Source organism: Ranitomeya variabilis, chromosome 4 (assembly GCF_051348905.1).
Source record: "Ranitomeya variabilis isolate aRanVar5 chromosome 4, aRanVar5.hap1, whole genome shotgun sequence".
NCBI classification, from domain to species: Eukaryota; Metazoa; Chordata; class Amphibia; order Anura; family Dendrobatidae; genus Ranitomeya; species Ranitomeya variabilis.
This window is the reverse complement of record NC_135235.1, coordinates 121,153,555-121,178,541: the sequence shown is the minus strand read 5'-3', so window position 1 is coordinate 121,178,541 and position 24,987 is coordinate 121,153,555. Positions and strand designations below refer to the sequence as shown.

The 24,987-nt window shown below is 44.1% G+C and overlaps 1 protein-coding gene across 1 annotated transcript in view; it reads left to right on the top strand.

Annotated features, from left to right (window-relative positions):
* NFKB2 (nuclear factor kappa B subunit 2) overlaps positions 1–24,987 on the top strand; it is a 56,621-nt gene that overhangs the window by 10,002 nt on the left and 21,632 nt on the right. Inside the window, exons 6-11 of the mRNA XM_077259195.1 lie at positions 948–1,060; positions 2,407–2,565; positions 21,230–21,334; positions 22,563–22,648; positions 23,992–24,130; positions 24,359–24,475. Of these exons, the coding sequence (XP_077115310.1) occupies positions 948–1,060; positions 2,407–2,565; positions 21,230–21,334; positions 22,563–22,648; positions 23,992–24,130; positions 24,359–24,475 (719 nt within the window). The remainder of the gene's footprint in view (positions 1–947; positions 1,061–2,406; positions 2,566–21,229; positions 21,335–22,562; positions 22,649–23,991; positions 24,131–24,358; positions 24,476–24,987) is intronic.

Here is a 24,987-nt window from a genome sequence, read left to right as displayed (position 1 = left end):
AAAACTGAGAAGGAAGGACATTTTTTGGTCAAAATATCATTATTTTTTAAAATTTTTACTTAGTCTTTTTAGAAAAAAAAGCTGGGTCTTAACGTGAACCTGTCACCAGGTTTGACTGATATGAGATGAGACCACCACCTTTTAGCCCCAATATGCAGCATTCTAATATGCTGTATATATGCCTTCAACCCGACCTGTAAGAGAAGAAAAAGAGCTTTTTTTATACTCTCCTCCAGGGTGGTCCGGTCTGACAGGCGTCACTGTCTTGGTCCGGTGCCTCCTTTCTTCTTGTGATGCCGTCCTCCACCTGTGCTTTGTGTGGATGACACATCCCTACGTCATCTATGGGACAAACCTGATGACAGGTTCTCTTTAATGAGGAATTCAGTGCTTTTTTTATCCTTCCAAAACACACCCTCCAGTGTGTCATTGAACTAAAAAAATAAAACTCAAATAACCAACTGCATCTGTAACACATTATTTAGGACTGTGGCCACTCAATGTTCCCACCAGAAGAGTAGATTCATAGACTGTCGGGGACCAGGCAGATATATAAGTGCTTCTCACAAAATTAGAATATCATCAAAAAGTTAATTTATTTCAGTTCTTCAATGCAAAAAGCGAAGCTCATATATTATATAGAGTCATTACAAACAGAGTGATCTACTTCAATTGTTTATTTCTGTTCATGTTGATGATTATGGCTTACAGCCAATGAAAACCCAAAGGTAATGACTCTATATAATATAAGTTTCACTTTTTGTATTGAAGAACTGAAATGAATTAACTTTTTGTTGATATTCTATTGATATTCTAATTTTGTGAGAAGCACCTGTAAATGGGTGGGGATCAGCATATAATTATTTTTTTACTTTCTTTTGGGCTATGCTGGGATGTTTTTAGAACAAAAAGTACTGAACAACTGTCTTCTTTTTCTTTATATTCAGGTTTAATAACTTGGGCATTGTTCATGTTACAAAAAAGAGTCAGGTTGACATATTGAAAGACAAAATAAAGCAACAACTAATGAGAAAAGGCAGAAGAACAAACACATTCACAGGTATGGTCTCATTTATGCCTTCTTGTCTTGCACTACTGATTAGAGTTAGCTTAAACTGTTACAGGGGGATGCAGAACAATGTTCATATGTTGCATTAAAGGGAATATGTCACACGATTCATGCTGCCTGAACTAAGGGCAGAATGGGTCAGATCTTGCCTGCACGACTACATGCTCCGAACATACAGCTCTGGCAAAAATTAAGAGACCACCACATCAAAACCCCGTCATAGGGAGCCCAACCTCCAGACCTGCACCTCATTGAAAACCTCTGGAATGTAATCAAGAGGATGATGGATAGTCACAAGCCATCAAACAAAGAAGAACTGCTTACATTTTTGCGTCAGAAGCAGTGTGAAGGACCGGTGGAAAGCATGCCAAGACGCATGAAAGCTGTGATTAAAAATCATGGTTATTCCACAAAATATTGATTTCTGAACTCTTCCTGAGTTAAAACATTATTATTGTTGTTTCTAAATTATTATGAACTTTTTTTTTTGCATTATTTGAGGTCTGAAAGCACTGGGTTTTTAAAAAAAAATTGACCATTTCTTTGTCTGAAATAAAAAGCAAAAATTATTGCTTGGAAATTCGGAGACTTGTTGTCAGAAGTTTATAGAATAAAATAACTTTTTACATTTTACTCAAAAATATACCTATAAAGAGAAAAATCAGACAAACTGAACATTTTGCATTGGTATTTTGCATCCGACTGGGGAACATAGCTGAAGATGAGACTAGTCCGCTGCAACCCCTGGCTGCTTCTTCCAGCGCCGCTCTCCTGTTGATTGTCAGAACTTTCCGCATGGCCAATCACGTGGAGTAACACTGGATTAGTCTCAGATCGTCCATATTTTCTATGAGTTGCTGGAGCTTTTCAGAGAAACATATACCTGGCTGCTTGTCGTGCAGGCCCAGATTTGTGCTTCCTGTGGTTGGGCAGCATAAACCTGCTGACAGGTTTCCATTTAAGTGTGACAACCCTTCTAAATTTACTCTACATGAAAGGGAAAAGAACATGCTCATTGTTACTTTATTAAGCCATTGGTTTTCCAGTTGAAGAATGTGATAGTAAATGCACAAATGGTGCATGTCCTGCAAGGATTCTACCTGGGGATCTATAGTCTTCCATGTGGATACATTTCAAGTGATGCTGAAACTTGCGAAAAAAAAACCTGTGTAGTATTGTGTCCATGTCAGTCCTAGATATTCCAATATCCAATTACAATGCTCTACATTTTAGGTAGGGCTCTTTACTGCTTTGGATGGTTAAGAAGCCCTGCTTATCAGAGATGTAATTTTCTAGCTTCGGACACCTATATATTATTTATTATTCTACTTTCACAGAGATTGAGGAGAGGAAAATTGAGGCACAAGTGAAGGAGCTGAAGAAGGTTACAGACTTAAGTATTGTTCGCCTTCGGTTCACAGCCTATTTGCCGGATAGCTCAGGAGCTTTTACACTACCCTTAAAGCCAGTTATTTCGGATCCCATCCATGACAGCAGTAAGTAAAGTAGACCTCCGGTCCCATTATACTCCTTTATCTTTACGCTGTTTATACTTGGTGTGTCCTCATTGCATTCTCTTCATATCTTTCTTTTTCTATTCTTATCCGTCTCCCATCAGTGCACAGGCGTTTTACATCCTAATAGACTGTACCCCTTTCCATTATGAAGTGAAAACCCAGCACATCTTCATCCAAGGATGGTGATCCCAGGGCTCCTTCTGTGTAACAGTGCTCACTCCCTGCTGCTAGCACACAGAACAGCAGTAAATGAGTGTGGGTGGTTCGAAGGCCAAGTAATTTTATACTAAGCCCGGGATCACACATACGCGAGATACGGCCGAGTCTCACAGGTGAAATCCCTCCTCTGGCGCCGGCACTCTGGAGTGGAGCGTGCAGCTCCATGTGTTGCTGTGCGGCTGCACGCTCCGCTCCGGAGTGCCGGCGCCAGAGCTGGATTTTCACCTGCAAGACTCGGCCGTATCTCGCATATGTGTGATCCCGGCCTAACTCTGTATCTATTTAGTCCCATAATCTAAGCTTTTTTGTAATACACTTAAAATTCCCTAACTACACTGTCTAAAATCTAGTGTTTTTCTTTCCTCTTTCCAGTCTGATGACTATTTGTTTGAGTATCCCCAGTGTACACTAGGATACTCAAACAAAGCGTCATCCCTGAAACGAAGAGTCATCAGTGACGCTCCTTTCAGGAGCTGTGCTGTCCCTGCGCTCTCACCCCTGTGCACAGCGCTGTCCCTGCGCTGTCTCCACTGTTCACAGCGTTTGCTCTGCTGTCGGCTTATGATAGTAATAAGCCAGCAGCAGAGCGGTATCACTATACCCAGCGTAGCAGGAGACTAGTGCTGCCCCCTCAGATGATTCAACTAGTCTCTGCCGGGTACAGTGACACCACTCTGCTGCCGGCTTATTACTGCCGGGTTATTACGCTGTGCACAGGGGAGACACCGCTGGGACAGCACAGCCCCAGAAACGAACGTCACTGATGACTCTTCATTTCAGGGATGGCGTGGGCGCTGCGGCTCTGGTTGCAGCCTCTGCCTTCTGACGCTTCGATTGAGTATCTCAGCATGCACTAGGACTACTCAAGCAAATTGTCATCAGACAGTAAATAGGAAAAAAATACAATATCTGTTAGACAGTGTAGTTAGCGAATGGTGGGGAATTTTTAAAGCAAGTATATTAGAAAATGGCTTAGATTATGGGACTGACCCCTTTAACTTCTTACTTGCCACAGTCCATAGCAACCGCTGCATGTAAATAGTTAACAGAAGACTATCAATCCTCTCGCTCAGGATGTGAGGAGCGCACCCAGAGAAGTGGGGTGGTCACAGGCCCCGCATCGGTCTGGCTCGCTGTTTATAGCTGTGGGAAGCCGTGTACAGGAAGCCGTGTACTTTCCATAGCAGGCTGGGAATTACACTGCTGCCATGAGCTGGCAGGCCCCAATGTTACCTTTTAGCTTTACATAAAGAACACCAATGTTCAGAAATTAGTCAGTGTTGTAGAGATGTCAGTGCTGACAGTAACAGCAGAGATTAAAGGATCTTGTGCAAGTCGACTGCTGGTTTCCGTTTCTCTTTGATGTGTAGCATACCTTCTGCCATGATGTGCTTGTTGGCTCTTTTCATGTATTTAGGCTGAACTAAATAATGTACATTGTGCATAAAAGCTCTATTCCTCCACATGAGGTTTAGTTTGTGCGTAAACCCCAAATGAGGGTGGATTTAAGAGTACACCCAGCCGCCTGGTACCTGATTCTGTCCCATCTAATACCTGCAGGCTGAACTAGTGGGTGTGAAGTATTGGAAACTTTTTTGCTGCTAAATGTAAAGATTCTGTGTTCACTTCTACTTCAGTCTTCTGTCTTTGCACTAGAGCAGAATAGGAAATGATGGCCATATACTGCACACAAACCCTGTGTGACCTTCCATAATGCAGTGTTGTTCCTCCTTTCTATCTGCCTTTTGATCATCCAGTAACCCTCACCCCTTTCCATCTCTCCCATGTCTCCGGACATGTTCACACACTTTAACCTCCGAAAAAAATCACAAAAAAAGACTGATTTTAAGCAGAGGATGATTCAGGTTTGCAAAATTGCAGACAAAAGGAGAGTTTCTTAAAGGAGACTTTTGCTGTTTGTTTTTTTGTTTGTTTTGTTTCCTGAGCGTTTTTTTTTACCGGCAGTTTCCTGACCTTTTCTTGTGGGCAAATGCCAAAAAAAAAAAAAAAAAGTTCAAAAGACCAGCTGGTTGCACACAGTGCCTGATTCATTCTGCCTGTGGTCTGTAGATTCATGAATCTGATCAGATTTATTTTTTTTTTTTAATGTTTTGATGTAATTTTCACGTTCATTGCCTAGTAGAGAGCCTGTCACCATCCCTTTCATAAAAGGGATGTAACCCTACCAACAACAGTGATTGGAAACTGGAGAAAAATCCAGTCACAAGTTTATCATCTAAACATAGTTTCTCCTTGCGGAGAGGGACACGTCAAGGTGAGGAGACTTTTAGGCCTTGCAATGCTCCTCATATAAAAATACCCTCTCGATATCCTAGAAAGCCTGCAAAAAATAGTACCTTGCCCAATATAGACTATAAGTGATTTGTATTACTTAATAAATAGAATAATGTTTTAAAAATGGAAGAAACACATGATGTAGGACAACAACCCAGAAGGATAGATTACCAATCAATGATGTTATGTATTCATGTATACATACAAATAATATGTGGTAACTAGTGGTAAGCATGTGAAAAAGCCAAATAAAGAGGTAACTACATGCATGCTGTTTGAGAGATGGTGTTTGATAACAAGAGCCTATCATGTACCCTGCAACAAATCTAGATTGAGGGAAAACTCCACATTGATTAAAGTGGATGCATCAGTAAAGGTGGCAGTGGCGCATGTCCATGTAGGACTCTGGATGGCACCAGCCCCAACCCGCGTTTCGGCGCAAGCTTTTCTCAGGCTATCTGCTTTTTGAGGATTTGACCATCGAGATGCGCAGTTTCCTGGCCAAAGACACAAAATGTCAATGTTTAGTTACCACTTTTGCCTGGTGACATGGTCTCCATGTTGGAAAAACCAAATTGGTCCTGGATCGTTGGGAACAGTTGCTCTGGGGAGGATGTTTAGATCCCATTAATTATTAATAGCAGTGGTCTTAGGCAAAATTGTGAGCGAGCCCACTCCATGGATGTAAAGCCCCCCACACATGGGTGGTCAGGGTGCTTTAGGGTACCGTCACACAGTGCCATTTTCATCGCTACGACGGCACGATTCGTGACGTTCTAGCGATATCGTTACGATATCGTAGTGTTTGACACGCTACTGCGATCCGGATCCCCGCTGAGAATCGTACGTCGTAGCAGATCGTTTGAAACTTTCTTTCGTCGTCTAGTGTCCCGCTGTGGCGGCATGATTGCATCGTGTGACACAGGTTGTATACGATGTGCGCACAGTAACCAACGGCTTCTACATCGCAAATACGTCATGAAATTATCGCTCCAGCGCCGTGTATTGCAACGTGTGACCGCAGTATACGACGCTGGAGCGATAATCATACGACGCTGCAACGTCACGAATCGTGCCGTCGTAGCGATGAAAATGGCACTGTGTGACGGTACCCTTACTGTTGCATTGCAGAGGACTGATAGTAACGCTCACCTTTTTCTTTTCTGGGCAATCATTCTTCCAGATGAACCAAGCACTCTGAAGGGAGCTTCATCAAATAAAGCAGCTTTGTAGCAAGTAAAGGTATAGGTCTGCAGAGGACGAGGGTAAAGTTATTTACTCTGATGAAGCCCCCTACAGACTGTTTGGGACATCAGGAAGAATGATTGTCTGGAGAAGCAAAGGTGATCGCTATCATAAGTCTTGTCATGTCAACAGTAAATCATCCCGAGCCCTTTCATGTGTACGGTCACTTTTCATCCAATGGTGGGGGCTCACTCAGTTTTGCCGAAGAACACTGCCTTGAAGAAAGCATGGGATCTAAACCTCTAACAAAAGCAATGATGATGGTGATGAACATTGCTTTTATTCCAGCATGATGGAGACCATGTCACAAGGCAAAAGGCTCAGTTAACTAAACAGTGATATTTTTGATCAATGGCCTGGAAATTCCCAGGATCTCAACCCTTTTGTGAATCTGTTGTGGTCAACAACACTAAGAAAGGGGCAAACATAAACATGGGCTATTTGGATACAGTTTCTGCTCCAAAATCTTAGCAATAAGTCTCAGTTTTTGAGGAGTTTTAAGATTTGAAAGACTTTGGAGAGTTTTTCATTTTCTGCTTCAAAAGATCCTCAAAATCTGTATGTGCACATAGCCAAATTGTGATAAACTCGAAGCAGTGGTTAGACAAGGGTTGTCATCAGGATTTGGCCCATAGGCTGTTGTCCAGCTGCCAGGGCGAATTACAGAGGTCTTGGAAAAATAAGGGTCAACTCTGTAAATATTGAGACCTTACATTAAACGTGATGTATTTGTCAATAGAAGTTTAAAAACCTATGAAATGCTGATAATTGTACTTCAGTAACCATAGAAATAACCAAAACTGTATCTGACCAATCGCAGATGGTTATGGGGCTAGTGGAAAGACTTTTTGTCATGACACTGAGTACTTAAAGGGGTTGTCCACTACTTTCAATTAACCCCCCAATGTATCCCCCCAGGGCCCCTAATGAATTTTGTAAATACTTTATGTTGGCGTTTTAGCCTGCGAGGGGCGCTATGCCAGCGGCTGAGTCCGGGTCCGGGTCACGTGACCCCCCCAGGCTGCAGCCGCTGCTAATTTCCGCCGACGTCACATCAATTTCCAGACTCTGGAAATTGATGTGTCGTCATCAGTAGGAGTGACCCAGCCTCCACAGACAGCAGTCACTCATCAAGAGAGACTAGGCTCTGGGCGGTGCTGGGGGCTGCTTGCGGGGCTGTGCAGGGATCTGCAGGGGGTGGGGTGTGTGTCTGCAGGCGGCGCTGGGGTCCTCTGGCGACACTGGGATCTGCTGGTGGCGCGGGATGTGCCGGCGGGGGGGGGTCATGTCACGGGAGTACTGGGTAGACTAAGGCTGGTTACCCGGGCCCCTGCGATTTCCCTTAGGCTAGGGAAACCCTGTCTGTCCCTCTCCCAGAAGTTACACTAAAGGTGTGCATGTCTGGGTCGCCAGGCCTGACCCGGTCTCCTGTTTCAGCCCTAAGCTGAAACCGCCACCCAGTGAAGAGACAACACACCAATCCCCACAGAAAGCACAGACAGGGAAAACTGAAAAACGCACCACGCCACAGTCACACAGGAATACACTATAATGTGCACAGGGCAAAACAAATACAAATCTAGGAAGGAGAAATATGACAAAAGGATAATACACCACCAGATACGATATTCCTTTTCCTAGACCACCACTCCAGACCGAGATCACCAGGCACAAGACACAAGCTATAATCGGCGACGCCCCTAAGTCCAGCACAACTATTTAAAGGCCGTGGGCGTGACCCAGCCTCCAACCAAATTACCAGCTAGATTAACCTTGAGCAAGCTGAATAAAGTCTAGCCAACGCCACTGAGCGTGTAGTGGACGTAAGTGGAATTACCGCTGTCTGTCGGACGCCCTAGTGTGAACAGCGTCCGACATGACAGTACCCCGCCTTCTACGAGGGACCCCAGGGCCCTCACGACTTATAGGACCCGGCTTGTCCGGATGGCGGCGGTGAAACATACTGACCAGCCGGTCCGCATGTATGTCCGAGGCTGGTACCCAGGACCTCTCTTCCAGCCCATAACCACGCCAGTGTACCAGGTACTGTAATGTGCGGCGCACTACTCGAGAATCGACCACCTTGGAGACTTCAAACTCCAAATTGCCATCCACCAAGACTGGAGGTGGCATAGGCGCCGTGTCCACAGAACCCACCACCTTTTTTAATAAAGATCTGTGAAACACGTTGTGAATTTTATATACCGTAGGGAGCGCCAAACGGTAGGCTACCGGGTTAATGATGGCGGCAACCCTAAATGGACCAATAAACCTTGGACCCAATTTCAAGGATGGAATCTTGAGTTTTATGTTTTTTTGTGGACAACCACATCCAGTCACCCACACTCAGGTCCGGACCTGTCACACGTTTACTGTCAGCCACTTGTTTGTACCTTGCACCTACGCTAAGCAAGCGCTGTTTCACTCTCCTCCACATGGATGCCAGTTGTGCTCCTAACTGGTCCTCCTCCGGGACGCCAGTAGAACCCCCTTGAGGCAGAGTACAAAACTGAGGATGGAGCCTGTAAACACAAAAGAACGGGGACTCCCCAGACGATTCCTGACGGTGATTATTTATAGCAAACTCAGCCAAAGGAAGGAACGTCGACCACTCCTCCTGATTGTCAGAAACAAAACAGCGTAAGTACTGCTCCAAATTCTGGTTCATACGCTCGGTCTGACCATTTGACTGAGGATGAAACGCAGAAGAATGCGACAACTTGATCCCCAGCTGTGAGCAAAAAGCTTTCCAAAATTTTGCCACAAACTGAGTACCCCTATCAGACACTATGTCAGACGGGACCCCGTGAAGTCTGACCACCTCCTGCACAAATACCTGAGCCAGAGTCTTAGCGTTAGGCAACGAAGGCAAAGACACAAAGTGCTACATCTTTGAGAACCGATCAACAACCACCAGAATGACCGTGTTCCCACCAGAGGAGGGCAAATCTGTGATAAAATCCATGGAAATCTCCGTCCATGGCCTACTGGGTACCCCGAGAGGATGTAGTGTGCCAGCAGGATGAGAGCCGGACGTCTTAGCCCTAGCACACGTGGTACATGCTGATGTGTACGAGACCACGTCCTGTCGGATTTTGGGCCACCAAAACCGACGCGATACCAACTCCAAGGTACCCCTAACCCCTGGATGGCCAGCCAGGACAGCATCATGATGCTCACCCAACACCTTTAGTCGAAGATGGAGCGGTACAAACGATTTATTAACGGGAAGCTCTGGTGGTTCCTCCTCCTGAGCCTCGGCAATCTCAGCCTCAACTTCGGTCATGAGAGCCGAGACCACTACACCCTTTTGGATGATGGGTACCGGATCTTCCCGAGGTTCTCCCCCCGGAAAACACCTGGACAAAGCATCCGCTTTAGTGTTCTTAGACCCAGGTCGGTACGTAACAAAAAAGTTGAACCGTGTGAAAAGCAATGCCCAGCGAGCCTGCCTGGGGGACAGACGCTTGGCTGACTCCAAATACAGCAGATTTTTATGGTCGGTGATAACTGTAACCTGATGGACCGACCCCTCCAAAAAGTGTCGCCATTCCTCAAAAGCCAACTTGATAGCCAACAACTCCCTGTTGCCGATATCGTACTTACGTTCAGCAGACGACAGCTTCTTGGAAAAGGCGGCGCAAGGACGCAACTCGCCCAAGGATGAGCTTTGTGACAGCACCGCCCCCACTCCAACCTCAGACCCATCAACTTCCACGGTAAATGGTTTGGATACGTCCGGTTGCACCAGAATGGGGGCCGAAGCAAAACTGTTCAAAGAAATTCAAATGCGCGCACAGCAGCCTGAGGCCGGACAGAGAAATTGGTACCCTTTTTCGTCATGTCAGTAAACGGTTTCGCAATGGTAGAAAAATCCTTGATAAACTTTCTATAATAGTTGGAAAACCCAAGGAACCGCTGGAGCGATTTTAGGTTATCAGGCCGTTCCCAATGCAGCACCGCTTGCACCTTAGCGGCGTCCATTTTAAACCCTGAAGCAGACACAATATAACCCAAGAAAGGCAACTCCTGAACCGAAAATACACATTTCTCAAGTTTAGCATACAGCTTGTTTTCCCTGAGTAGCTGTAACACCTGCCTCACATGCTCTAAATGAGTATCACGGTCGCATGAATAAATGAGAATGTCATCTAGGTACACAATAACAAATTTCCCCAGAACATGCGAGAATACATCATTTATGAAATGTTGAAAAACTGCAGGCGCGTTTGTCAACCCAAATAGCATCACCAAATTTTCAAAATGACCCTCGGGAGTATTAAAAGCCGTCTTCCACTCATCACCTTGATGGACTCTTAGGGTACTGTCACACAGTGCCATTTTGATCGCTACGACGGTACGATTTGTGACGTTCTAGCGATATCGTTACAATATCGCAGTGTCTGACACGCAGCAGCGATCAGGGACCCTGCTGAGAATCGTACGTCGTAGCAGATCGTTTGGAACTTTCTTTCGTCGCTTGATCACCCGCTGACATCGCTGGATCGTTGTGTGTGACACCGATCCAGCGATGTGTTCGCTTGTAACCAGGGTAAACATCGGGTAACTAAGCGCAGGGCCGCGCTTAGTAACCCGATGTTTACCCTGGTTACCAGCGTAAACGTAAAAAAAACAAACAGTACATACTTACATTCCGGTGTCTGTCCTCCGGCGTCTCAGCTTCTCTGCACTGTGAGCGCCTGCCGGCCGGAAAGCGAGCACAGTGGTGACGTGACCGCTCTGCTTTCCGGCTATGGTGCTTACACAGTGGAGAGAAGCAGAACGCCGGGGGACAGACACCGGAATGTAAGTATGTACTGTTTGTTTTTTTTACGTTTACGCTGGTAACCAGGGTAAACATCGGGTTACTAAGCGCGGCCCTGCGCTTAGTAACCCGATGTTTACCCTGGTTACCCGGGGACTTCGGCATCGCTCCAGCGCCGTGATTTTAACGTGTGACCGCAGTCTACGACGCTGGAGCGATAATCATACGACGCTGCGACGTCACGGATCGTGCCGTCGTAGCGATCAAAATTGTACTGTGTGACAGTACCCTTATGAGGTTGTACGCCCCCCTGAGGTCAAGCTTGGAATACCACTTGGCACTAGCCACCTGGTTGAACAAATCAGGTATCAGTGGCATAGGGTATGGATCACGAACCGTAATCTGGTTTAACTCCCTGAAATCCAGACACGGGCGTAGTCCGCCATCTTTCTTATGAAGAAGAACCCCGATGCCACCGGCGAGGACGAAGGCCTGATGTGCCCTTTGCTCAGACTCTCAGCAATGTAATCTTATAAAAAATTGCCTCTCAGGAGCAGAGATGTTGGACACCCTAGCTTTCGGCTAGTTGGCCCCTGGTTGAAACCTAATAGTACAGTCATAGGGGCAATGTGGTGGCAATTCTGAGCAACCCTTCTCTGAGAACACATGCGCAAAATCCAGCAGTGACTCAGGAATGCTTGGAGTCACAGCGGACACACATGTGGCCAGGCAATTCTCCTGGCAAAATCCGCTCCACTGAATTATGTCCTGATTTTTCCATTCAATCACCGGGTTGTGCATAGACAACCATGGAAAACCCAGAACCATTTGTGCAGGAAGATTACTGAGCACCCTACATGTAACCTGCTCAGAGTTTAACCTCAGCCACAAACTCAGTAATCTCCCTCTGTGGGAGAGGGGTGGCATTGATGGTGACCACCCGGATAGGATGAGGCAATTTTTCGACCGTGAACCCGGCCGTGGGCGTGACCCAGCCTCCAACCAAATTACCAGCTAGATTAACCCAGAGCAAGCTGGATAAAGTCTAGCCAACGCCACTGAGCGTGTAGTGGACGTAAGTGGAATTACCGCTGTCTGTCGGACGCCCTAGTGTGAACAGTGTCCGACATGACAGGTCATTAGTGTGTGTGTCTCTGTGTGCAGGCATCGTCCAATGGGACTACAAGTCCCATCGGGCGATGCCTGCTACAGTGACAGTGAGTGACACATTAGCCAATGATGGGACAGTAGTAGTCCCATCATCCGGCTAATGTGTTGAATGTAAAAAAAAAAAAAAAGAAAAACACACACATATACAGTACATACATACAACATACATTACACACATACTGTACGGGGCGCAGTGGATAGCACAGCAGCCTTGCAGCGCTGGAGTCCTGGGTTCAAACCCCACTAAGGACATCATCTGCAAAGAGTTTGTATGTTCTCTTCGTGTTTGCGTGGGTTTCCTCCGGGTTCTCCGGTTTCCTCCCACATTCCAAAGACATACTGATAGGGAATTTAGATTGTGAGCCCCAACGGGGACAGCGACGCTATATAAAAATAAAGATTATTATTATTATTCAGTACATGCAACATGTGACATACAACATGCGACATGCACTATGCGACCTGCAACATGCACCATGTAACATGCGACATGCACCATGCGACATACAACATACGACATACAACATGCGACATATGACATGCACCTTGCGACATGCAGCATGCCACATACAGTACATACATACAACATACATATAGACATACAGTACATATAACATAGATTACATACTCACCATCACCTTGATCCCCAAAGCCAGTGTCACCTGTAAAAAATATTAAAATAATAAAGAAACAATATACTCCCTGATCTTTTCTCATGTACAGCACCATGGCATTAATGGTGCTATATAAATAAATAATAATATTCAGAAATCCAATTAAAACTAGTGTCCCACGACGATTTCCCGTAGAGAGCAGCAGCATCAGCTGATGCGACTGCTCTTCAGGGGCTCCAGGAATACAATGACTGAAGGTATGCTTCCGCACTGTATTCCTCCGCCCCTGTGAGAAATAGTCTCTAGTCTCACTTGTGGCACTGCTGTGTGAGAAAATTCCCATGCAGCATTGCCATAAAGTGAGACCCTGAACTAAGGTAACCTCTTCAGTGATACACAGCAGGAGCCATTGTCTCCTGTCAGTTCATCACTGGGAGGTCCTATAGAGCAGTGACGTCACCCGATGTCCCTGTTCTATAGGGGAGATCGTCGTGGGACACTCGTTATTAATTGGACTACGGCGGATAGGTACTGTTGGTTTATTATTTTAATTTTTTTTTGCAGGCGATCGAGTATGGTAAGTATGGTTTAAATTAAGAATATTAAAATACTTTTTTTCTGGCTGTCTTTAATTTTTTTTTAACCCTTTCACTACTCTAGGATTAATAATGGAGAGGCGTCTTAGTGACGCCTCTCCATTATTAACCAGGCTTAATGTCACCTTAACCGGGCTTAATGTCAACTTACAATAGCAAGGTAACATTAACCCCTTATTAACCCATATCCCACTGCTACAGGGAAGTGGGAAGAGAGGGGCTAAGTGCCGGAATTGGCGCATCTTACAGATGCACCATTTCTGGGGCAGCTGTGGGCTGGTATTTGTAGCCGGGGGGCCAAGAACTCGGCGAACTTGGCTTCAGGAAAATGGCCGCCGCGATCTCCATCTGCGTACGCGCGGCATCCCGCGGCCATTTTCCCGAGGCCCCGGGAAGCAGAGCACTCCAACTGCGCACGTGCGGCCTCAGGAAGTTGGCCGCCCCCACCGATAACCCTCTGAATAACACAGATCGCGCACTTTTTTTGCCGTTGCGCAGTGCATTCGGCTGTTGCGCATGCACAAAACACTACGCCAACGCCGGGAAGATAAGCAAGAGGTGGGGGAGAAACGGCCATTTCACCACGCCCTTTTGACCAGACCAGCGTGATTGACAGGCGAAAATGGCGACTTTTGTAAGGTATTTCGGCAGCATAGGTGGGGAATCAGGGGTCAAAAAATATACTATTGTAAAGCACAGCTCAGGCCCTATTTAACGGTATTTTTATCTCATACTGAAAAAACGGGGTGACAGGTTCCCTTTAAAAACATCAGCTCGGCACTCAAACAAATAGCCCTCACCCAGCCCGATATCTCAGAAAATATAGACTACGGGTATCGGAAAATGGCGCAATTATTTTTTTATTTATTTTTTTGAAGCAAAGTTTGGAATTTTTTTCACCACTTAGATAAAAAAAGCACCTAGACTTGTTTGGTGTCTATGAACTCATAATGACCTGGAGAATCATAATGGCAGGTCAGTTTTAGGCTGTGTGCACACGTTGCAGATTTGGGTGCAGAATTTTCTGCACAAAATCTGCATCTCCTGGCAGAAAACGCAGCTGCGTTTTTGATGCTTTTTTGGTGCGGTTTTGATGCAGTTTTTGTGCGGTTTTGATGTTTTTTTTTGCGCAAATTTGATTCAGTTTGTTATGCAGTTTATGGTGCGTTTTTTGCACGGTTTTGATGCAACTTTTGGTGCAGTTTTGATTCGTTTTTGATGCAGTTTTTGAGCGGTTTCGATGCATTTTTTTAAATTCGTTTTTGGTGCGTTTTTTGCACGGTTTTGATGCAGTTTTTTGGTGCAGTTTTGATGCGTTTTTTGCGCGGTTTTGATGCAGTTTTTAATCCGTTTTTGTGCGTTTTTGTATGCATTTTTGAAAGCTAAATAAAGATGTATCATTGAAAAAAAAAAAAAAAAATTTGCGATATCATTATTGTCCAACCTCCTCTTTTACATTTGTCCAACCCACACTCCATTACACACACAGATAGATAGATAGATAGATGAAATGGATAGACAGATCTACATATAGATAGATCTATAGATATAGCATACATCTATCTATTCATATATCTATCTATAGATATATCTGGATAGATATATCTATTGATAGATGTATGGATAGTGTAGGGTCCGTGTCCACTGTCCAGATTACATCCGGATTAGCTGCAGATTGGATGCTGCGTACTTGTAGTCCCATCAGATGATGTCTGCACACACACCCCCAAAGACGCACACCCGAGCAGCCATGCAAGCACCCGAACAGCCAGGCCCACACCCGCACAGCCCTGCACACACCCGAACAGCCAGGCTCACACCCGCACAGCCCTGCACACACCCGCACAGCCCTGCACACACCCGCACACATCCGATCAGCCCGCAGACCCCGCCCGCACACACGCGCACAGTCACCGCCCATATTCCGCCCACACACTTCCCTCCTCTCGAACTGCAGCGTTTCTCGGACCCACATCCGCAACAAAACTGCAGATCTTTTTTACATCTGAGGTTTTGCTGCGGATGTGCCCGACTCAATGCAAGTCTAAGGCCATGTTCACACTTTGCGGTTTTTACCGCGGATCCGCGGCGATTTTGATGCTGCGGGTCCGCAGCAGTTTCCATTGCGTTTACATTAACATGTAAACCCTATGCAAACCGCAGTGCACATGCTGCGGGAAAAACCGCGCAGAAACGCAGCGGTTTACAACCCGCAGCATGTCACTTCTTTGTGCAGAATCGCAGCGATTCTGCACCCATAGAAATGCATTGATCCGCTTACTTCCCGCATGGGGCTGTGCCCACGATGCGGGAAGTAAGCGGATAATGTGCGGGTGGTACCCGGGGTGGAGGAGAGGAGACTCTCCCCCAGGCCCTGGGAAGCCTAAATAGTGTAAAAAAAAAAAAAAGAATTAAAATAAAAAATGATGCTATACTCACCTCTCAGCGCTGCACGCGGCCGTCCGGTCTTAGCTGCTGTGCGAGCAGGACCTGCGGTGACGTCGCGGTCACATGACCGTGATGACGCCGCGGTCACATGACCGTGACGTCACGAAGGTCCTTCTCGGCACAGCATCTGTGGAACTGGATCGCCGCGTGCAGCGCCGAGGAGATCCGGACATCGGAGGGTGAGTATAACCAATTTTTATTATTTTTAACATTACTATTGATGCTGCATATGCAGCATCAATAGTATAGGAGTAATCCCGCAGCGGAAACCGCGGAACAAACCGCGATAAATCTGCAGGGATAACCGCAGCGGTTTTGCCCTGCAGATTTATCAATTCCGCTGCGGGAGAACCCGCAGAGCACACCGCAAAGTGTGAACGAGGCCTAAGGGTGCAGAAACGCTGCAGTTCCACACAAAAGAAGTGACATGCTGCAGAAAAAAAAAGCTGCGTTTCGGTGCGGCTTTTTCCGCAGCATGTGCACAACAAGTCTGCGGCTCCCATAGACTTACATTGGTTGTGCACTACGCTGCGTATTTGATGCAATTCCGTGCGGCAAAAAACGCTGCAGATCTACAATCAAATCCGCAACGTGTGCACACAGCCTTAGCATTTAGTGAACCTAGCAAAAAAGCCAAGCAAAAAACAAGTGTGGGATTGCACTTTTTTTGTAATTTCATCGCACTTTGAATTTTTTTCTCATTTTCTGTTACACGACATGCTAAAATCAATGGTGTCGTTCAAAAGTAGAACTTGTCCCGCAAAAAATAAGCCCTCACATGGCCGAAACATTATGGCTCTGGAAAAAAGGGGAGCGATAAACGAAAAAAGCTCCAGGGGTTAAGGGGTTTAGAAACATGGATCTGGACATATCTATGGAAATAGATATATCTCTGTATGTATTTATCTATCTATTCTCAATCTATGTAGTGGAGAGTGGGTTGGACAAATGTAAAAGAGGAGGTTGGACAGAAATGACATCACAAATCTTTTTGAAGCTAGAGGAGGGAGGGGTTGGGGTGTGTTTTGGAGTGGGTGTGGTAGGTTCGTGCTTAGTGGCCAGTGCAATGCATCATGGAACTTGTAGTATTAGAGCACAATAAGTCAGGAGAAAGGAAGTTGTCGATTAACCCCATGAGAGCTGGAGCCAGCACTGAGGATGTGCTGCTACAGCATGATAAAAGGTAATATTGCTAAAATAAACACCGTGGATGTTTTCAGTGGCACATAATAGCAAGATTTATGAAAAAAAAAAAAAAAGTTATAGTAGTGGACAACTTCTTTAACCCCTTTCTGACCTTGGACGGGATAGTACGTCCGAGGTCAGAAGCCCTGCTTTGATGCGGGCTCCGGCGGTGAGCCCGCATCAAAGCCGGGACATGTCAGCTGTTTTGAACAGCTGACATGTGCCCGTAATAGGCGCGGGCAGAATCGCGATCTAGTTAAATGCTGCTGTCAAATGCGGGCGGCCGGAAATGATGGCATCGCCGACCCCCGTCACAGGATCGGAGGTCGGCGATGCTTCAGAATAGTAACCATAGAGGTCCATGAGACCTCTATGGTTACTGATCCCCGGCAGCTGTGAATGCCACCTTGTGGTCGGCGCTCACAGCACACCTGATTTTCTGCTACATAGCAGCGAACATCAGATCGCTGCTATGTAGCAGAGCCGATCACGATGTGCCTGCTTCTAGCCTCCCATGGAGGCTATTGAAGCATGGCAAAAGTAAAAAAAAAAAAGTTTAAAAAAAATGTGAAAAAAATAAAAAAATATAAAAGTTTAAATCACCCCCCTTTCGCCCCAATCAAAATAAATCAATAAAACAAATCAAACCTACATATATTTGGTATCACCGCATTCAGAATCGCCCGATCTATCAATAAAAAAAAGCATTAACCTGATCGCTAAATGGCGTTGCGAGAAAAAAATTAGAAACGCCAGAATTACGTTTTTTTGGTCGCTGCGACATTGCATTAAAATACAGTAATGGGCGATCAAAAGAACGTATCTGCACCGAAATGCTATCATTAAAAACGTCAGCTCGGCACGCAAAAAATAAGCCCTCACCCGACCCCAGATCATGAAAAATGGAGATGCTACGAGTATCGGAAAATGGTGCAATTTTTTTTTTTTTTTTTTTTAGCAAAGTTTGGAATTTTTTTTCACCACTTAGGTAAAAAATAACCTAGTCGTGTTAGGTGCCTATGAACTCGTAGTGACCTGGAGAATCATAATGGCAGGTCAGTTTTAGCATTTGGTGAACCTAGCAAAAAAGCCAAACAAAAAACAAGTGTGAGATTGCACTTTTTTTGCAATTTCATCACACTTGGAATTTTTTTCCCGTTTTCTGTTACACGGCATGGTAAAACCAATGGTATCGTTCAAAAGTACAACTTGTCCCGCAAAAAATAAGCCCTCACATGGCCAAATTGACGGAAAAATAAAAAAGTTATGGCTCTGGGAAGGAGGGGAGTGAAAAACAAACACGGAAAAACGGAAAATCCCAAGGTCATGAAGGGGTTAAATTCAATGAAGGGCCATCGCTTGGATGCTGTAGTGGGGTAGTCACCGATCAATAAGTGAGGCTCTGATGACCTAGATCCAGGAAACTAGGCTGATGGCTATATTCCTTGTCAGGAAGGAATTCCCCTCTACCCTCCCCCACCTGAGGACTCACTGGGGTTTTTGTTCTGTCTGCTATTGTCATGTGTATAATACGTCTTCCGTTCTATACAGGGAGAATTTAAGGGGCCTTTGTTCAATCTTAGATTCTTGACTGTTTCCTACAAATAGGAAATCTATAAACTGTAGGGACGATTTACACGTTCTTTGATCTTTTTTCTTGGGAGTAAAATAAACGGCTGCAGGTTGAAAGCAATACTTTATTACATAGAGGAGTCTTACAAATGCTTCCGATTATTCCCGACCTTACATTTGTGGGGCCTGGATGAACCCTGCAATCATCGGGGAGCCTCTGCAGGGATCTGCAGTGAAACAATTGGTTATAGCAAAATTGCTTGGGAAAACTACATTTACACACGTGGTCAAAATTGTTGGTACCCCTCATTTAATGACAGAAAAACCCACAATGGTCACAGAAATAACTTGAATGTGACAAAAAATATTAATAAATTAAAAATCTATGAAAATGAACAAATGAAAGTCAGACATTGCTTTTCAACAATGCTTCCACAGAATTAAAAAAAAAAATAAAACTCATGAAATAGGCCTGGACAGAAATGATGGTACCCTTAGCTTAATATTTTGTTGTACAATCTTTTGAGGCAATCACTGCAATCAAACGATTCCTGTAACGGTTAATGAGACTTCTGCACCTCTCAACAGGTATTGTGGCCCACTCCTCAAGAGCAAACTGCTCCAGTTGTCTCTTGGTTGAAAGTTGCCTTTTCCAGCGGCATGTTTCAGCTCTTTCCAAAGATGCTCAGTAGGATTTAGGTCAGAGCTCATAGAAGGCCACTTATGAATAGTCCAATGTTTTCCTCTTGGCCATTCTTGGGTGTTTTTAGCTGTGTGTTTTGGGTCACTATCCTGTTGTAAGACCCATGACCTGCGACTGAGACCAAGCTTTCTGACACTGGGCAGAACATTTCTCTCTAGAATCCCTTGATAGTCTTGAGATTTCATTGTACCTTGCACAGATTCTAGACACCCTGTGCCAGATGTAGCAAAGCAGCCCTAGAATATAACAGAGCCTCCTCCATGTTTCACAGTAGGGACAGTGTTCTTTTCTTGATATGCTTCATTTTTCTGTCTGTGAACATAGAGCTGATATGCCTTGCCAAAAAGTTCCATTCTTGTCTCATCTGTCCATAGGACATTCTCCCAAAAGCTTTGTGGCTTGTCAACATGAAGTTTGGCAAGTTCCAGTCTGGCTTTTTTGATTTTTTTTTTTTTTTTTTCAACAATGGTGTCCTCCTTGGTCGTCTCCCATGAAGTCCACTTTGGATCATACAATGACGGATGGTGCGATCTAACATTGATGTTCCTTGAGCTTGAAGTTCACCTTTAATCTATTTAGAATTTTTTCTGGGCTCTTTTGTTACCATTTTGTATTATTCGTCTCCTTGATTTGTCATCAATTTTCCTCCTGCGGCCACGTCCAGGGAGGATGGCTACAGTCCCATGGAGCTTAAATTTCTGAATAATATGTGCAATTGTAGTCACAGGAACATCAAGCTGCTTGGAGATGGTCTTATAACTTTTACCTTTTAACATGTTTGTCTATAATTTTCTTTCTAATCTCCTGAGACAACTCTTTGCTTCGCTTCCTCTGGTCCATGTTGGGTGTGATACACACCATGTCACCAAACAGCACAGTGAGTATCTGTAGCCCTATATACAGTCCCACTTACTGATTCCAAGATTGTAGACACCTGTGATGCTAGTTAGTGGACACACCGTGATTTAACATGTCCCTTTTGTCACATTATTTTCAGGGGTACCATCATTTCTGTCCAGGCCTATTTCATGAGTTTCATTTCTTTAACAATTCTGTGGAAGCATGGTTGAAAAGCAATGTCTGACTTTCATTTGTTCATTTTCATAGATTTATTTATTATTACTTTTGTCAGATTCAAGTTATTTCTGTGACCATCGTAGGATTTCTGTCATTAAACGAGTGGTACCAACAATTTTGACCACGTGTGTAAAACACCCTTTTCATGAAAGCTGTACCCTTTGTGAATGCATTTCATGGTTTCTTAGCCCCCACCGATAAGGTATGTATCTATCTGGGATTCCCCTGATTTAAGATAATAAAGGTCATATGAAGTACTCAGGAAATGCTTCTACTTCCTTATTGTGTAAGGTTATCGATGAATCATGTTTATAGTTCAGTTAAAATATTTCTTTAGGTGGAGATAAAAGCAGTAAATTAAATTATCAGGGCAGGACTGCAGATGACCATAAATAATTTGTAATGTTCCATAAAGGACTCGCTGCTTCCAAGGCCGCCATAGTGCGCAAAGCCTCACTATTGTAAATACTCCAGACGTTTCTTGTTTTACATGTCTGACCTCTAGTGGCTGCTTAGATAACTGCAGCTGACTGTTCAGACAGGTTTACTACAAGTGGCTCTGTTTGTGTCACTTATGAAAGTGCCTCTAATTTTCTGTAAGTATTTGTCATTTTTATAGCAATATACTTATGCATGACATTATTTACATACTGAAGAGAAGCGTATAGTGGTTCGGTACAATCCAATATTCTAATATAATGCCAGATTGTATTCATTGAGTACAAGTTACTTACTTCAATTTTACTCTTGACAGAATCTCCTGGTGCCTCCAATCTGCGCATTTCCAGGATGGACAAGATATCTGGGTCTGTGAAAGGAGGAGATGAGGTGTACCTGCTCTGTGATAAAGTGCAGAAAGGTAAGGTAATCACAGTTTATTCCCTGAATTTTAGAGGTATACATTGATGTGGACATAAATCACCAAGAGGCGCTCAGGAGAACACAGATAAGAGCAACAAACTCCCTGGATTCTCACTAAACTTTCTGATGCCACCAATTGACAGTGCCACTCTGATAATATAGAATGCCATTTTTTTTTAATGAAACCCAATTGCAAAAATTATTTTTAGACCAGAAATAAAAGCTTTAAAGTACAAGAAAAATAAGGTGTCTATAGAAACTTTCTCCTTCGTATCATTGGGGGATAAAGGACTGTGTGTATATGCTGCTGACACTAAGGAGATACAAAGAGATTAGCTGCTCCTCTGCAGTATACACCGAGCACACAGCCGAACCAGTGCACGCTTAGTGTCAGTAGGAGACACGTGTGTTCTGATCTTCAGACCACATCTACAGCTTTTATTATTTTTCATTTTATCTTCAACATCTTCAGAAGATTACAGGGGCGACTGATCCCTTAAGGGCTCCGCTGTCCCCAAACCTTTTTTGTGTACTTTTTAAAGTGAACTACATTTTATTTATTATGCTTATATAGCGACATCATATTCCACAGCGCTTTACAGACATTATCAGTACTTTCCCCATTGGGGCTCACAATCTAGATTCCCTATCATTATGTCTTTAGAGTGTGGGAGGAAACCCACGCAATCACGGGGAGAACATACAAAACCCTTGCAGATGTTGTCCTTGGTGGGATTTGAATCCAGGACCCCAGCGCTGCAATATTGTCCTTTTTAAAGTGGTTGTATCCAGGATTTTTATTTCTATGAGGCACTGGATTGATTAAGCAGGGGTTGCCCAGTAGTGGACCAGCCCTCAAAATAACTGCAACGATTTAGTCTCTGTATCAGAAAAACAAATCTGACTGCTACAAAGATATACTAGGCAATTCATTAGCACAGAAACTGGGACCTAAAAAGGAACTGAAGATAAAAATGTGGTGCTTCAGTTTATTGCTGTTGTTTGATTGCTTGTTTTGTTGTGAACATAAATTAAAGATTTCCCCAAGTATTGACATCCTGTAATATGTATATTGTGTGTTTGCATCCAACTATCTTTAGCATCAATTTTTAGTTTTTTTTTGTTTTAATTATTGGTTGGCAATGTGTTTGCAGAGTGGGTGACACGACAGGGTAATTTACTCACTGGGTGTTGTGCATATTCATATGGATTCCTGCTTGTTTCAGATGATATTGAAGTGCGGTTTTATGAAGATGATGAAAATGGATGGCAAGCTCTCGGGGATTTCTCACCAACTGATGTCCACAAACAGGTATGGATGACCAGTTCCTCACTATCCTCGTGTGTATGAGGAAGAGAGGAAGAGGACTAGTACTTTAGTGTCACCTAATAGAAGTAGTAATCCTAAAAGTCAATATTGACCCTTTAACGAGCCTTGCAATATGACTTGGGATAAAAGACAAACCAGAATCACAATTTGCATACACTGTGTTTCGGGGTACTGCCCCTCGTCAGTGCAAAGTGTAAGATCTGGTTTTGCTGGGTGAGAGGCGTCTGACTGTCTTTGCGAAGAGTGACATGTCATGCCTGACATGCCAAGGTAAGAAGCCTTTTAACCTTGCAGTGTTTCCCTGGAAAATGTAAATATGCAAAGTGTCTCTTCAGAGAGGAAGAGGACTAGAATTCTATACCAGAAGGAGCCATTGAAAAAGTCAATATTGACCCTTTAACGAGCCTTGCCTCATGACTTAAGGTACCGTTACACTAAACGACTTACCAACGATCGCGACCAGCGATACGACCTGGCCGTGATCGTTGGTAAGTCGTTGTGTGGTCGCTGGGGAGCTGTCACACAGACAGCTCTCTCCAGCGACCAATGATCAGGGGAACGACTTCGGCATCGTTGAAACTGTCTTCAACGATGCCGAAGTCCCCCTGCAGCACCCGGGTAACCAGGGTAAACATCGGGTTTCTAAGTGCAGGGCCGCGCTTAGTAACCCGATATTTACCCTGGTTACCATTGTAAAAGTTAAAAAAAAACACTACATACTCACATTCCGATGTCTGTCACGTCCCCCGCCGTCATCTTCCCGCACTGACTGTGTCAGCGCCGGCCATAAAGCAGAGCACAGCGGTGACGTCACCGCTGTGCTCTGCTTTACGGTCGGTGCCGACAGTGCGGGAAGCTGACGGTGTGGGACGTGACAGACATCGGAATGTGAGTATGTAGTGGGTTTTTTTTTACTTTTACAATGGTAACCAGGGTAAATATCGGGTTACTAAGCGCAGCCCTGCGCTTAGTAACCCGATATTTACCCTGGTTACAAGTGAACACGTCGCTGGATCGGCGTCACACACGCCGATCCAGTGATGACAGCGGGTGATCAGCGACCAAATAAAGGTCCTGATCATTCCCTACGACCAACGATCTCCCAGCAGGGGCCTGATCGTTGGTCGCTGTCACACTATAACGAGATCGTTAGCGGGATCGTTGCTACGTCACAAAAAGCGTGACGTTGCAACGATATCGTTAACGATATCGTTATGTGTGAAGGTACCTTTAGGATAAAAACCAAACCGGAATCTCCATTTGCAGACATGGTGTATATGTATGTAATGATGGCACCAACTGATCAATTCCTCTTGTCCATCCAGTATGCCATTGTTTTCCGGACTCCTCCTTACCACAAACAGAAAATTGACCGTCCAGTCACTGTGTTCTTACAGCTGAAGAGGAAACGTGGAGGAGATGTTAGCGACTCCAAACAGTTTACATACTACCCAATAGAGCAAGGTAACCTGCCTATGTTCTTGTGTCTGTAGGGTATCTATTAAGAGGTATCTCTGCAAGCCAATGTTATAGTTGTAGTAATGTCCAAAATCAATTATCGTTAATTGCTAGTATTAATCCCCATTATTAAGTGTAAGTTGGCTCTGAGGTCCCTTTATTTTTCCCCAGAGCAGGTTCTTGTTCATTGTTAAATACAAATATATCAGTAATTGACGTTTTCTTTATTTACAGACATAGAAGAAGTGGAAAGAAAGCGAAGGAAAGACTTGCCATCACTAAATCACTTTGGAGGGGGAGCACCTATGGGTGGCGCAGGAGGAGGACCGGGAGCATTTGGTCATGGAGGTGGTAAGTTCAATTTACATTTGTCACTCGTCTATTTTGTTTTGTTCTTAGTTTATGGAAGACTGGCATGGGGGTAGGATTCAGGGAAGTGGTGTTTGCTATACTTTCTAAATTTGTCAATTTTTAGTACATCATTCCTTTTTGGGTATTCTCCTATATATATATATATATATATATATATATATATATATATATATATATATATATATATATATATATATATATATATATATATATATATATATATATATATATATATATATATATATATATATTCGGTAATTTGTGCACAGTAACATTTCAATTATTTTTTCCTATTTTTGCACTTCTGTTTTTCCTCCCCTTTCTTGCAGGACGAGTTGTAATTTTGAATAACACCATTCACTTTACTATATAATGGACTTAAAGAGGTTTTCCCACAAACAAAAGTTCAATTTTACTCAATAGGTCTTGGAATAATAATAATTTCCACAATTGGATGTGTTTAAATAAAATGTCCCTGTGCTGAGATAATC